At 37.2% G+C, this 16,835-nt stretch overlaps 1 protein-coding gene across 50 annotated transcripts in view; it reads left to right on the top strand.

The window, feature by feature from the left end:
* The window catches only part of LOC126939504 (uncharacterized), a 557,395-nt gene that overhangs the window by 460,828 nt on the left and 79,732 nt on the right, over positions 1-16,835 (top strand). For all 50 annotated transcript variants that reach the window (XM_050764859.1, XM_050764858.1, XM_050764860.1 and 47 more), the window contains 3 exons: positions 5,123-5,227; positions 5,887-5,940; positions 9,064-9,168. In XM_050764859.1, coding sequence (XP_050620816.1) covers positions 5,123-5,227; positions 5,887-5,940; positions 9,064-9,168 — 264 coding nt within the window. The remainder of the gene's footprint in view (positions 1-5,122; positions 5,228-5,886; positions 5,941-9,063; positions 9,169-16,835) is intronic.

The raw sequence follows: 16,835 nt of genomic DNA, 5'->3' as shown, positions 1-16,835 counted from the left end.
GTTCTAGTTAGCTACATGGCTGCAGGCACAGAGTAGTAGAGACTTGCATTTAACCAGCAATGGGGTTTTGTCAAGTGAGTATATTAAAAGCAAGAACAGAGTAACTTAAAGCCAATCTTCTGCAAGATGTAAATACACTTAAAGCTTTCCTTACTCACTGATGCTTTTACCTTCCTAGTCCTTTGTGGGTTCATCCTTCTTAGTGATATCAACAAAAGCCAGTCTTTGTCTAAAAGTTTGTTTATTTTACACTCATCTTTGAATCATAGTTTGACTGAATCTAGACTTGTAGATTGTCATTCTATCTTAGAACTCTAGAAACTAATGATGCTTTTTGTTGTTGTTGTTGTTGTTGTTGAGATGGAGTCTCACTCTGTCGCCCAGGCTGGAGTGCAGTGGCGCCATCTCGGCGCTACAATCTTTCTACAAATATTTGAACTTCTATTTATCAAAAAAAAAAAACTCTGTTTCCACCTAATAAGATACAACTATTCTTCGTATAAATGAAGATATTCTTTCTCACCCTTTCCACAGAATGAAGAGAAATAAAGTTCCAACAGTCCATCTCAGGGAGATAGTCATACTATCTCTGACCTGTGTTAATTACTTACAAAATTTTGTTACAGCGCTATCTGAATATTCTGTTACCTAAAGTCTAAATTGTAAAGTTAACCTATGACAAAACTAATATTTTTTTTTTTTTTTTGAGACGGAGTCTCGCTCTGTCGCCCAGCCTGGAGTACAGTGGCCGGATCTCAGCTCACTGCAAGCTCCGCCTCCTGGGTTCACACCATTCTCCTGCCTCAGCCTCCCGAGTAGCTGGGACTACAGGCGCTGCCACCACGCCCGGCTAGTTTTTTGTATATTTTAGTAGAGACAGGGTTTCACTGTGTTAGCCAGGATGGTCTCGATCTCCTGACCTCGTGATCCACCTGTCTCAGCCTCCCAAAGTGCTGGGATTACAGGCTTGAGCCACCGCGCCCGGCCCAAAACTAATATTTAAATTAAAAATGGAAAGAAGGAAAAGAAAATATATACCATGTGCACGTGTGCACACACATATATACACATATAGACACATACATATACACACACTATATATAATGTATTCATATATTGATTGTTTTCTGGACTCTTTTTGCTGTTAAAATAAACTGTCTTAATTGGGTGTGTTTGTTTGTTTGTTTGTTTGTTTTGGAGGAGGACAGAGTCTTGCTGTCTGGAGTACAGTGGTGCAATCTCAGTTGACTACAACCTCCGCCTCCTAGGTTCAAGCAATTCTCCTGCCTCAGCCTCCTGAGTAGCTGGAACTCCACGCACAAGCCACATGCCTGGCTAATTTTTGTATTTTTAGTAGAGATGGGGTTTCACCATGATGGCCAGGCTGGTCTCAAACTTCTGACCTCAAGTGATCCATCCACCTTGGCCTCCCAAAATACTGGGATTACAGGTGTGAGCCACCACACCCAGCCTTAATTATTTATTAATATCTACTTTTTCTCTTGTAACTTTTAAGATTATCTCTATCTTTGAAGTTTTCATTATAATGTCCCCAAGTATACACTTATTTTCATTTTCATTTTCATTTTCTGCTCAAGACTTGTGATTCCTGAAACTAAAAGTTCAGGCCTTTCATCAATTCTTGAAAATTTTCAGCCTTTATGTTTCAAATATTACCTCTCTTTTTCTTTTACTTTTAGAAACTCCCATTATGTATATGATGGACCTTCTTATTCTGTCTTTCCTATCTTTTTTCCATATTTTCCACTTTTTATATTGTTCTCCTAATTTTTAGAATTTCTCAAATCTCTCTTCCAGTTCACTAATTCTCTCTACAACTCCATCTCACACTGTTTATTGAAAATGCCAATAACAATTTATTTCTAGATATTGTTTTATATCTTTTGCACACTAGCCTGTTCTTTTCCTCAATTTCTTATTCTTGTGCTTCTATCTATGCCCTTTCTTTCTCTTTAATGGGTTTAATTTATTTATTTATTTGAGTCAGAGTCTCATTGTGTCACCCAGGCTGGAGTGCAGTGGCATGATCTCAGCTCACTGCAGCCTCCACCTCCTGAATTCAAGCGATTCTTGTGCCTTAGCCACCCAAGTAGCTGGGATTACAGGCATGTGCCACCACACCGAAATAATTTTTTTTGTATTTTTAGTACAGACAGGGTTTCACAGTGTTGGCCAGGCTGGTCTCGAACTCCTGGCTTCAAGTGATCCACCTGCCTCAGCCTCCCAACATGCTGGAGATTACAGATGTGAGCCACCGTGCCCAGCCTCTTTAATGGGCTTTAAATATGCAGTATTTCAAATCTGTGTCCCTATCATGTGCCCAAGAATGCTTGGGCCTTAAAACAAAGCTGTTGCCAAATCTGGTCAGATAACCCACTAGGGTTATCTTCACATCAAATTGAGTGTATATCTCAGCACCATAGGAAAGGTTAATTTTAAAAAAAAAAAAGACAAAAAAAATTGAGTACATATCAACCTGACTTTTAAAACCCTCTCTATTTTCTGAAACCAAAAATTTTTCTTTCTTTCCGACAAACTCAGCCATCCATCTACAATTATTTTGTCATTTTTAAATCCATTTTAGATATTTGTAGCAAGTAGGATGTCCTACTCTATTGTTTTGCTGGAAACAGAAGTTGTGTTCATAATTTCTAAGTAGTTTATGATCTCAGTTTCAACTTATTTAACTCAGCAGTTATTTAAAGTATTTTATTTACAATTTCCAAGTAGAGAGGATTTATTAAAACTGTTTCTGTGATTGATTTTACATTTTTTCTTCTTTTATTTTTACTTTTATTATTATTATTATTATTGTTATTATTATTATTATTATTATTGAGACGGAGTCTCACTCTGTCACCAGGCTGGACTGCAGAACGATTTTGGCTCACTGCAACCTCCATCTCCCAGGTTCAAGCAATTCTCCTGCCTCAGCCTCCCAAGTAGCTGGGACTATAGGAGCACACCACCACGCCCAGCTAATTTTTGTATTTTTAATACAGACAGAGTTTCACCATGTTGGCCAGGATGGTCTCAATCTGTTGACCTCGTGATCCAGCCGCCTCAGCCTCCCAAAATGCTGGGATTACAGGTGTGAGCCACCACACCCAGCTGACTTTAAATTATAATTAGAATATGACTAATATACTTTTTGCCTTCGAGTAATCTGTTGAGATTTAAATTTTTGTCTTAAAACATGATCAATTTTAGTAAATGTTGCAATAATATTTGCCAAAAAAGTCATAGTCCTGCTTGTTAATTATGATTTTTTTTTGAGACAGAGTCTCCCTCCATCACACAGGCTGGAGTGCAGTGGCCCGATCTCTGCTCACTGCAACCTCTGCCTCCAGGGTTTAAGTGACTGTCCTGCCTCAGCCTCCTGAGTAGCTGGAATTACAGACACATGCCACCACACCCAGCTAATTTTTGTATTTTTATAGAGCCAGGGTTTTACCATGTTGGCCAGGCTGGTCTCGAACTCCTGACCTCAAGTGATCTGCCCACCTCAGCTTCCCAGAGTGCTAGGATTACACGCATGAGCCACCACACCTGGCCTAATTATGTTTTATATATTGAGCAGTTTCAATGTCAGTTTTACCCCTTCAAAAATTTTGTTTTATTCACATAGTAAACACTCAGTAATGATCAAGTGAATGAACTCTCTGAAGTTTCAATCAGTAATGTATTTTGCTTTGCTGACATTCAAACAATTAATTAACTCATTCTACATTTAGTTGATCATTGGCTATGTGCCAGACATTATGCTAGATTTTGAGAGAAAGATATGATCCCTGACTTCCCAAGTTTACAACGTAATTATATAAATGTAAATTCACTCAAGGTGAAATATATCACAAGGAGTCAGATTTTATTGTCATTTTTAACTTACCCCATAATTAAGGCAAAAGAACAAGAGGGAAGGGGATAGGGAGGACTAAAAAGAAGAAGAAAGAAGAAAAAGAAAATTAAAAGTAGTGGTGTTCTTGTAGTAGTCAAATTATTTATATTAACCATGAAACAGCTCCCAAATTATTGAAAAATTATACAATTTCTATTTTACTTATGATATTGTTTTATCATTGTAAGAGATTTTATTTTACTTAGGTTAAAAGAAAAATTTCTGACTCCCCTCCTTGACTCTAAATAGCTAAACAAGGCCTGGTACAGTGGTTCACACCTGTAACCCTAGCACCTTGGGAGGCCAAGCCATTTGGATCACTTGAGGCCAGGAGTTCAAGACTAGCCTGGGTAACACAGGGAGACCCTATCTCTACAAAAAGTACAAAAAATTAGCCCTGCGTGCTGTTGCACGCCGTAGTCCCAGCTACTCTGAGGGCCTGGGGCGGGAGGATTGCTTAAGCCTAGGAGGTCAATGCTACAGTGAGCCGTGATCGTGCCACTGCACTCCAGCCAGGATGGCAGAGTGAGACCTTGTCTCAAAATAGTAAATAAATAAATAAATAGCTAAACAAGCTTTTACTGTGCTTTACTCTTCCCCCAGCAGCTGAGGATTAGATATATACACACACACACACATTATATATAATTATATATATACAAACACAGGTACATATATATGATATATAATGTTATATGTAGTTATAATGTTATATGTTAATCATAATTACTTCTGTTATATGTTGATTATAATTACATATAATGTTGTATATAATTTGATATAGTTTGGCTGTGTCCCCACCCAAATCTCAACTTGAATTGTGTCTCTCAGAATTCCCAAATATTGTGGGAGGGAACCATGGGGAGTTAATTGAATCATGGGGGTCAGTCTTTCCCATGCTATTCTCATGATAGTGAATAAGTCTCATAAGATCTGATGGGTTTATCAGGGGTTTCTGCTTTTGCTTCTTCCTCATTTTCTCTTGCCGCCGCCATGTAAAAAGTGCCTTTCACCTCCCACCATGATTCTGAGGCCTCCCCAGCCAGGTGGAACTGTAAGTCCAATTAAACCTCTTTTTCTTCCCAGTCTTAGGTATGTCTATCAGCAGCATGAAAATGGACTAATACATAATTATAATGTCATAATATAAAATATGACATAATTCTTATATTCTCACCTATGACTATTTCCCTTCCTCTAAAGGAGAGAAGATTCATGCTGGGGATGTGAAAAATGTTCTGGAAAACATGGGAATAGAGATCACAAATAAGGAGCACAAAAAGCTTCTGAAAACTCTGCCAGTTTCTGGTAAGCATTTACATGTATTCTGCTTCACTGATGTCTAAAAATATATTCATTCAACACTTACTGAAGATCATTGTCTATGTGGCACTATCTAAAACCTGAGAGCGCAGGGACCATGTCTGATTCTCCAAGTCCTTACCCTCTTGAAAACTTCAAAGAGGTTGGTTTTAAGGTTTTGTGTTAGAAATTCTAATATTTGAAACAGTTGTGTCAATTAAAAATGTTTTTTAAAAGGCCCAGTCCTAACATTTCTAAAAATCCTATTATTATTATATTGGTTTAGGAAACATGAACCTCTTCAGTCAGAAGTCCTATCATAAGACAATTTCTTTTGCCCTAGGAAAAAGATAAGACTTAAGGTATAAACTGAAAAAAAAGTAAGAGCAGAAGGGGTAGAAAAGGTGAAGAAAGAAAAGATGAAGGTAAATTAGAGAGGGGAAAGCAAGAAAAGAAAGGCTATGTGTAGTACAGCACTGTAGGGCACTATTAACAATAGTTTGTATTCTATCCAGTGGATAGGTTCACTACACTGAATTTTGCAAATATCTTTCATTTCATTGAGATTGAATTGTAACAAATTTCTAAATTTTCCCTTCCTGTAAGTATATATTTTAATTTTTATGAATCTCTGAAAGCATTATTAATCATGTTTTATCCTACAGCTGATAAAAAGGTGTTTAAGAAAGAATTATTGGATGGTGTGAAATCCTTCAGAGGTAAGTGAGGAAAAGGATAAGGACAATAATATTTAAGATTGTTCTAATTGGTTTTTTCTGATTACATAAATAAGCAGAAAATTATTCATTTTATTCAACAAATACTCAAGTGTCTACTAGATGCTGGGTATTTGAGAATAATCTGGAATATATATAGTAGCATACAGAAAAAAATGTAATTACCCACAATTTCAAGTAATGTTACCTTTTCTGTTACAGATATCTCTGATCTTTTTCCTGTGCATATATATGTACTATGAAACTCTTACTAGAAATGTTATATGTCCTGCATTTAATCCTAAAATTTTAGTGTAGTAATTTCACCATGTTATTTAAAACTTCTTTGTAAACATCATTTTAATAATTATATCATCTAGTTGTATTATAATTTACTTAATCATTTTTCTCTTGTTGAACATTTACTTAGTGTTTTTCTCTTATATGTCTCTGATCTTCATACATAAATCTTGATCCAGCTTTAAAGTCATTTTCTTTGGATATATTCTTCCAGCAGGAATTTGCACCTCCATACATAGTATTACCATCATGCCCTAACCACAGTACTTTATTTTTATATTTTTTATTCTTGTTCATTTGATGGATGAAAAACTTGAATTAATTTGATGAAAAAATGAATCTAATTATTGTTCTGATTTTTTTGTTATCAATAAAGTTGAAAATGTTTTTATATTGGTGATATGTAGCTGTGGTCCCAGCTACTCAGGAGGCTGAGGCAGGAGGATCACTTGAGCCCAGGAGTTTGAGGCTGCAGTGAGCCTGGATGGCAAAGCCAGACCCTGTCTCAAAAAACATATTAAAATAAAAACAATTTTTAAATCAGCTTTGTATTTTTATATTAGTCCATTTTCATGCTGCTGATAAAGACATATCTGAGACTGGGCAATTTAGAAAATAAAGAGGTGTAATGGATTTACAGTTCCATGTGGCTGGGGAGGCCTCACAATCATGGTGGAAGGCAAGGAGGAGCAAGTCACACCTTACATGGATGGTGGCAGGCAAAGAGAGAGAGCTTGTTCAGGGAAACTCCCCATTATAAAACCATCAGATCTTGTGAGTCTTATTCACTATCACAAGAGCATGAGAAAGACCTGCCCCCGTGATTCAGTTAACCTCCCACCAGGTCCCTCCCACAACACGTGGGAATTCAAGATGAGATTTGAGTGGGGATACAGCCAAACCGTATCAATTGTTTTATATTTAAATCATGGAATTCTCACAAGGATAGTGGTTGTTTTCTCTTTAATGGAAAAGAAAGCTTAATTTGAGAATTTTTTCATTCATCAAACAGACTGGCATAGTGTTGGGAGTGTGGTGGGGGAGGGGCTACACAAAGCAGAAGATAGTTCTTACTTTATTTATTTATTTATTTATTTATTTATTTTTGAGATGGAGTTTCACTCTTGTTGCCCAGGCTGGAATACAATGGCACAATCTCAGCTCACTGCAACCTCCACCTCCCATGTTCAAGCGATTCTCCTGCCTCAGCTGCCCAAGTAGCTGGGATTACAGGCATGTGCCACCACACCCAGCTGATTTTGTATTTTTAGTAGAGATAGGGTTTCTCCATGTTGGTCAGGCTGGTCTTAAACTCCCAACCTCAGGTGATCTGTCCACCTCAGCCTCCCAAAGTGCTGGGATTACAGGTGTGAGCCACCATGCCCGGCCGATAGTTCTTACTTTCAAAGAGTTTATAATCTACTTAGAGAACAAATTATATACGTAAAATCACTCATAGAAAATTTTGATCAGGACCATAAGACAGGGCAAGAAAAAGATTTAAGCTGGGCGTGGTGGCTCACACCCGTAATCCCAGCACTTTGGGAGGCCATGGCGGATGGATCACGAGGTCAGGAGTTCGAGACCAGCCTGGCCAACAAGGTGAAACCCTGTCTTTACTAAAAATACAAAAATTAGCTGGGCATGGTGGCACACACTTGTAGTCCCAGCTATTCAGGAGACTGAGGCAGGAGAATAGCTTGAACCCAGGAGGCAGAGGTTGCAGTGAGCCAAGATCATGCCACTGCACTCCAACTTGGGTGACAAAGCGAGACTTTGTCTCAAAAAAAAAAATTAAAAAATTAAAAAAAATTTTTAAAAACATACATAAAAAAGGAAAAAATTTTTCAGAAAAAAAATGTTTTATATCATTATATCTTTTAATCTATTAGAGTCCAAACATTGTTTCTATTAATATAAATGACCTCTTTATAGATTAAACATTAGCACATTGTCATATCTATTGTAAATATTTTCCCAATTCGTCATCTGCATTTTATTTTATTGTATTTTTACAACAGCTTTATTGAGATATAGTTCATATACCATACAATTAACCTACTTAAAATATATAATTCAGTGGGTTTTAGTACACTAACAGAGTTGTACAGTATCACCACAATCAGCTTTAGAATATCTCAGCACTGCAGAAAGAAACTGAATACCCATTAGTAGTCACTACTTATACCCGCCAACTCTTGCAGACCTAGGCAACTACAAATCCACTTTTTATCCATTATGTTGTATTTTGATATATGACCACTTTTCATGTTTATGTGTTTAATTTTATCAGTCATTTCTTCTGTGATTGACTTTTAAGTCCTTTACAAGCTAACCAGTATGTGAAGAATCACATATACTTAGTTTTCTTTGTTTTTCTATTATTTCACTTTTTACATTTAATTATTCAATTTATCTGAAATATATATTGACTCTTTTTAAATCCCCATATTTCAGAATGATTTGATTAAAACTACACCAATAGTTTTCAGTAATTTTCCCCCATTGACTGGAGTCCTCCTTTATGTACAATTACACTTGGGAGATAATTTATTATTACTGTAGCAAGTTTCAAATCTTACTTTTTGACAGAATAACATGATTTGGTTGTTATCTCTGTCTAATTCATCAGAAATGCCAAACTCTTTACTTCTCCTCCTCAATATAAACTTCTCCCAGAAGTTTAATTTTGGAAGCATAGTCTGTTCCTGACTCCCACTTGACTTGCTGTAAATAGCTTTTCTGCTTTCATTTCTGAGTAGGGGTTGAGAGTATGTATTTTTCATTTTATGACATCCTTATCTACTTTTTCTTGTTTCTGTGAAGGAGGGCAGGTTAATGTCAATGACCTAACGAGTGTTTTACAAAACACTGGGTTCAGACTCGAAGAAAAAGAAATCAAGGACCTGAAGAGTCACCTGCCAGTGACTGGTGAGCATTTAAGACACCTTTATCCTATAGATAATGACTAGTCTACTGTGAAAGCAAAGAGTAAGACATATTGGAGAGAGAAAAACTGGGGACAGAGATAAATAATTTAAGAGACTGTTAATAAGGTACAGGTGATAAGGGCCTTACCTGGGAACCACACATATGTGCGGAAGACTGATTTGATGTGGTGGGTGAAAGGGAGGGAGCTACCAAAGTGTAAACCAGAAGTTTATCACTTATATGACTGCCAAAAAACAATTTTTAAAAACAGGGAGAAGGATAGCAGGGGAAGCAGAATGAAGAAAAATCTTTGAAATACAGTTGAATTGAGGTATTTATAGGACACTCAGTATCAGACAATTGAAAATGCATTTCCTAATTATTAGTGTTATTCATCTTTAAACAAGGTACATCAAACCATGAGAATCATCACCAGGGTTAAAATAGTGTCTCAGAGTGTCTCTATGAGGACAAGAATACTAAAAGAATGGAAAGATAGAATAAAGGAATATTTGAGAGATAAAGAATGGAATAAAAGAGTAGGATAAGGAAGAAAGAGATAACAGAAAGAGATGAGGGGAGGGTAAGAGAAAATAAAAAGGATAAGAAGAGATGATGAAAAGATACATCCATCTTTTATAGATATAGACCAATCTCCTTTTTTGAATTATTTTTATATATACTTTTTTATTATTTCAATAGTTTTGGGGGAACGGGTGGTATTTGGTTACATGGATAAGTTATTTAGTGGCAATTTCTGAGATTTTAGTGCACCCATTACCCGAGCAATGTACACTGCACCCAATGTGTAGCCTTATCCCTCACTCCACTTCTAACCTTCCCCTCGAGTCCCCAGAGTCCATTATATCATTCTTATGCCTTTGCATCCTTATAACTTAGCTCCCACTTATAAATGAGAACATACAATGTTCATTTTTCCATTCCTGAGTTATTTCACTTAGAATAATGGTCTCCAACTCCATCCAAGTTGCTGCAAATGCCATTATTTCATCCTTTTTATGGCAGAGTAGTATTCCATAGTATATATATACCACATTGTCTTTATCCATTCATTGGTTGATCGGCATTTAATGTGGTTCCATATTTTTGCAATTGCAAATTGTGCTGCTATAAACATGCATGTTCATATGTCTTTTTCATATAATAACTTCTTTTCCTCTGGGTAGATACCCAGAAGTGGGATTGCTAGATCAAATGGTAGATCTACTTTTAGTTCTTTAAGGAATCTCCATACTGTTTTCCATAATGGTTATACTAGTTTACATTCCCACCAACAGTATAAAAGTGTTCCCTTTTCACCACATCTACACCAACATCTATTATTTTTTGATTTTTAAATTATGGCCATTCTGGTACTGGTACCAAAACAGAGATACAGACTAATGGAACAGAATAGAGCCCTCAGAAATAATACCACACATCTACAACCATCTGATCTTTGACAAACCTGACTAAAACAAGAAACGGGGAAAGGATTCCCTATTTAATAAATGATGCTGGGAAAAAACTGGCTAGCCATATGTAGAAAGCTGAAACTGGATCTCTTCTTTACACCTTATACAAAAATTAATTCAAGATGGATTAAAGACTTAAATGTTAGACCTAAAACCATAAAAACCCTAGAAGAAAACCTAGGCAGTACCATTCAGGACATAGGCATGGGCAAGGACTTCATGACTAAAACACCAAAAGCAATGGCAACAAAAGCCAAAATTGAGAAATGGGATCTAATTAAACTAAAGAGCTTCTGCACAGCAAAAGAAACTACCATCAGAGTGAACAGGCAACCTACAGAATGGGAGAACATTTTTGCAATCTACCCATCTGACAAAGGGCTAATATCCAGAACCTACAAAGAACTCAAACAAATTTACAAGGAAAAAAAAAAAAAAAAAAAACATCAAAAAGTGGGTGAAGGATATGAACAGACACTTCTCAAAGGAAGACATTTATGCAGCCAACAGATACATGAAAAAATGCTCATCATCACTGGCCATCAGAGAAATGCAAATCAACAACACAATGAGATACCATCTCATGCCAGTTAGAATGGCAGTCATTAAAAAGTCAGGAAACAACAGGTGCTGGAGAGGATGTGGAGAAATAGGAACACTTTTACACTGTTGGTGGGACTGTAAACTAGTTCAACCATTGTGGAAGACAGTGTGGCGATTCCTCAAGGATCTAGAACTAGAAATACCATTTGACCCAGCCATCCCATTACTGGGTATATACCCAAAGGATTATAAATCATGCTGCTATAAAGATACATGCACAAGTATGTTTATTGTGGCACTATTCACAATAGCCAAGACTTGGAACCAACCCAAATGTCCATCCATGATAGACTGGATTAAGAAAATGTGGCACATATACACCATGGAATACTATGCTGCCTTAAAAAAGGATGAGTTCTTGTCCTTTGTAGGGACATGGATGAAGCTGGAAACCATCATTCTCAGCAAATTATCACAAGGACAAAAAACCAAACACCGCATATTCTCACTCATAGGTGGGAATTGAACAATGAGAACACTTGGACACAGGAAGGGGAACATCATACACCGGGGCCTGTTGTGCAGTGGGGGGATGGGGGAGGGATAGCATTAGGAGATATACCTAATGTAAATGATGAGTTAATGGGTACAACACACCAACATGGCACATGTATACATATGTAACAAACCTGCACGTTGTCCACATGTACCCTAGAACTTAAAGTAGTATATACATATATGTAAATATGGCCATTCTTGCAGGAATAAGGTGGTATCACCTTGGGGTTTTGATTTGTATTTCCCTGATCATTAGTGATGTTGAGCATTTTTCATATATTTGTTGGCTGTTTGTGTATCTTCTTTTGAAAATTGTCTATACATGTCCTTTACACACTTGTTGATGGGATTGTTTTTTCTTGCTGATTTGAGTTCCTTGTAGATTCTGGATGTTTGTCCTTTGTTGGATGCATAGTTTGCAAAGATTTTCTCCCACTCTGTGAGCTGTCTGTTTACTCTGTTGATTATTTCTCTTGCTGTGCAGAAGCTTTTTAATTAAGTCACATCTATTTATCTTTCTTTTCATTGCATTTGTTTTTGGGTTCTTGGCCATAACATCTTTCCCTAAGCCAATGTCTGGAAGAGTTTTTCCGATATCATCTTCTAGAATTTTTATGGATTCGGGTCTTAGATTTAAGTCTTTGATCCATCTTGAGTTGATTTTTGAATAAGGTGAGAGATAAGGGTCCAGTTTCATTCTCCCACGTGTAGCTTGCCAATTTTCACAGCACCATTTGTTGAATAGGGTGTCCTTTCCCCACTTTGTGTTTTTTTTTTTTTTCGTTCGTTTTGTTCTGTTTGTAGATATGGGGTTTCACTGTGTTGGCCAGTGTCCTGGCCTCAGGTGAGCTGCCTGCCTTGGCCTCCCAAAGTGCTGGGATTACAGGCGTGAGCCACCATGCCTGACCTCTTGATGTTTTTGTTTGCTTTATTGAAGATCTGTTGGCTGTAAGTATTTGGCTTTTTTCTGGGCTCTCCATCCTGTTCCATGCCTATTTTTATACTAGTACCATGCTGTTTTGGTGACTATGGCCTTATAGTATAGTTTGAAATCAGGTAATGTGATTCCTCCAGATTTGTTATTTTTGCTTAGTCTTGCTTTGGCTATGTGGACTCATTTTTGGTTCCATATGAATTTTAGAATTGTTTTTTCTAGTTCTGTGAAGAATGATAGTGGTATTTTGATGGGAATTGTGTTGAATTTGTAGATTGCTTTTGGCAATGTGGTCATTTTCACAATATTGAATATACCCATCCATGAGCATGGGATGTGTTTCCATTTGTTTGTGTTGTCTATGATTTCTTTCAGCAGTGTTTTGTAGTTTTCCTTGTAGAGTTCTTTCACCTCCTTGGTTAGGTATATTCCTAAGCGGTTTTTTTTGTTGTTGTTGTTTTCAGCTATTGTAAAAGAGGTTGAGTTCTTCATTTGATTCTCACCTTGGTTGCTGTTAGTGTGTAGGAGAGTTACTGATTTATGTGCATTAATTTTGTATCCAGAAACTGCTGAATTATTTTATCAGTTCTAGGAGCTTTCTGGAGGAGTCTTCAGGGTTTTCTAGGTGGACAATCATGTCATCAGCAAACAGCAACAGTTTAACTTCCTCCTTATCGATTTGGATGCCCTTTATTTCTTTCTCTTGTCTGATTGCTCTGGCTAGGACTTCCAGTACTATGTTGAAGAGAAGTGGTGCAAGTGGGCATCCTTATCTTGTTTCAGTTATCAGAGGGAATGCTTTCAACTTTTCCCCATTTAGTATTATGTTGGCTGTGGGTCTGTCATAGATGGCTTTTATTGCATTGAGGTATGTCCCTTGTATGCCAATTTTGCTAAGAGTTTTAACCATAAAGGGATGCTGGATTTTGTCAAATGCTTTTTCTGCATCTGTTGAGATGAGGATGTGATTTTTGTTTTTAATTCTGTTTCTGTGGTGTACCACATTTACTGACTTGCATATTTTAAACCATCACTGCATCCCTGGTATGAAATTCACTTGATCATGGTGGATTATCTTTTTGATATGTTGTTGGATTCGGTTAGCTAGTATAGTATTTTATTAAATATTTTTGCATCAAGGTTACTGGTCTGTTGTTTTCTTTTTTTTTTTTTTTTTTTTTTTTTTTTTGAGACGGAGTCTCGCTCTGTCGCCCAGGCTGGAGTGCAGTGGCGCGATCTCGGCTCACTGCAAGCTCCGCCTCCTGGGTTCACGCCATTCTCCTGCCTCAGCCTCCCGAGTAGCTGGGACTACAGGCGCCCACAACCGCGCCCGGCTAATTTTTTGTATTTTTAGTAGAGACGGGGTTTCACCGTGGTCTCGATCTCCTGACCTTGTGATCCGCCCGCCTCGGCCTCCCAAAGTGCTGGGATTACAGGCGTGAGCCACCGCGCCCGGCTGTTTTCTTTTTTGGTTATGTCTTTTCCTGGTTTTTGTATTAGGGTGATACTGGCTTCATAGAATGATTTAGGGAGGAGTCCCCCTTTCTCTATATTTTGGAATTGTGTCAATAGGATTCGTACTAATTCTTCTTTGAATTTCTGATAGAATTCAACTGTGAATCCATCTGGTCCTGGACTCTGATTTTGTTAGCAATTTTTTATTATCATTTCAATCTTGCTGCTTGTTATTGGTCTGTTTAGAGTTTCTGTTTCTTTCTGGCTTAATCTAAGAGGGTTGTGTATTTCCAGAAATTTATCCATATCCTCTAGGTTTTCTAGTTTATTCATATAAAGGTGTTCATAATAGCCTTGAATGATCTTTTGTATTTCTGTAGTATCAGTTGTAATATCTCCTATTGTGCTTCTAATTGAGCTTATTTGGATCTTCTCTCTTCTTTTCTTGGTTAATCTTGCTAATGTCTATCGATTTTATTTATCTTTTCAAAGAAACAACTTTTTGTTTCATAATTATTTTGTATTTTTTTGTTTCGATTTCATTTAGTTCTGCTCTGATCTTGGTTATTTCTTTTCTTCTGCTGGGTTTGGGTTTGGTTTGTTCTTGTTTCTCTAATTCCTTGAAGTGTGTCCTTAGATTGTCTGTTTGTGCTCCTTCAGACTTTTTGATGTAGGCATTTAAGGCTATGAACTTTCCTGTTAGCACTGCCTTTTCTGTATCCCATCACTATTATCATTTAATTCAAAGAATTTTTTAATTTCCATCTTGATTTCATTGTTAGCCCAATAATCATTCAGGAACAAGTTATTTAATTTCCATGTATTTACATCAAACCCCTTTGAGAGTTTATTTCCAATTTTATTCCACTGTGGTGTGAGAGAGTACTTGGCTATTATTTCAATTTTCTTAAATTTGTTGAGACTTGTTTTATGGCCTATCATATGTTCAACTTGGAGAATGTTCCATATGCTGATGAATAGAATATATATTCTGCAGTTGTTGGGTAGAAAGTTCTGTAAATATCTGTTAAGTCCATTTGTTCTAGGATATAGTTTAAACCCATTGTTTCTTTGTTGACTTTCTGTCTTGATGACCTGTCTAGTGCTGTCAGTGGAGTATTGAAGTCTCCCATTATTACTGTGTTGCTGTCTGTCTCATTTCTTAGGTCTATTAGTAATTGTTTTATAAATTTGGGAACTCCAGTGTTAGGTGCATATATATTTAGGATTGTAATATTTTCCTGGACAAGTCCTTTTATCACTATATAATGCCCTTCTTTGTCTTTTTTAACTGCTGTTGCTTTAAAGTTTGTTTAGTCTGATACAAGCATAGCTAGTCCTGCTCTGTTTTGGTGTCCATTTGCATGGAATATCTTTTTCCACCCCTTACCATAAGTTTATGTGAGTCCTTATGTGTTAAGTGAGTCTCCTGAAGGCCCAGATACTTAGTTGATGAATTCTTATCCATTCTGCCATTCTGTATCTTTTAAGTGGAGCATTTAGGTCATTTACATTCAACATTAGTATTGAGATGTGAGATACTATTCTGTTCATCATGCTATTTGTTGCCTGAATACCATGTGTGGTTTTGTTTGTTTGTTTGTTTGTTTTTATTGTGTCATTGTTTTATAGGTCCTGTGAGATTTATGCTTTAAGGAGGGTCTATTTTGATGTATATTTTGGTGTATTTTAAGGATTTGTTTCAAGATTTAGAGCTCCTTTTAACAGTTCTTGTAGTGCTGGCTTGGTAGTGGTGAATTCTCAAAGCATTTGTTTGTCTGAAAAAGACTGCATCTTTACGTTATTTATGGAGCTTAGTTTCACTGGATACAAAATTCTTAGCTGATAGTTGTTTACTTTAAGGAGGCTAAAGATAGGCCCCCAATTCCTTCTAGCTCGTAGGTTTCTGCCGAGAAATCTGCTGTTAATCTGATAGATTTTCCTTTATAGATCACCTGGTGCTTTTGCCTCTTGGCTCTTAAGATTCTTTCCTTCATCCTAACTTTGGATAACCTGATAACTGTGTGCCTAGGTGATGACCTTTTTGTAATAAATTTCCCAGGTGTTCTTTGAGCTTCTTGTATTTGAATGTCTGGATCTCTAGCAAGTTCAGGGAAGTTTTCCTCAATTATTCCCTCAAATATGTCTTCCACACTTTTAGATCTCAGTGGCAACAGGGCTGAGATCTTGCCCCAGGTTATAAGCCTCCCCACTGAGAAAGCCAGCAGGGGTCTCAGACCTCGCCCTTCCCCACCTGCCCACACCATCAGCTGTGGTTTCTGCACTCCTGTCTGTACTTCCCATTTGCTCCCCTCTGGATTCTGCTCAGGAAAATTCATGCTCAGTTGAAATTACTACAAAGTTCAACTAGGAGCTTCCTTCACCCTGTGGCCCCTCCCCAGTTCCACTGGCTGCCTTCCCCAAGAACGTCTATGAAATAAGGCCAGGAATGGCTTCCTTGGGCTCAAACTGGGGACCAGAAGTGCCTACAGGGCTCTTCCTGCAGCTTCTTCTATTTTTATATTTTGTTTGGCTCCCTAAATCCATTTCAGCTCTAGGTAAGGTTAAATCTTTCTCTGTGATCTGGATTTTCAGGTTCCCCAGAGGGGACGTGTGTTCAGAGGCAGACTTTTCCCCTTTTAAACTTTAGGAACTCACAATTTCTCAGCTTAGACCAATTAAAAAAAAAAAAAAAAACAGCA

The sequence above is a fragment of the Macaca thibetana genome, chromosome 16 (assembly GCF_024542745.1).
Source record: "Macaca thibetana thibetana isolate TM-01 chromosome 16, ASM2454274v1, whole genome shotgun sequence".
NCBI classification, from domain to species: Eukaryota; Metazoa; Chordata; class Mammalia; order Primates; family Cercopithecidae; genus Macaca; species Macaca thibetana.
Note: the sequence above shows the minus strand (reverse complement) of the source record. Positions and strands in the feature narration are given on the sequence as shown.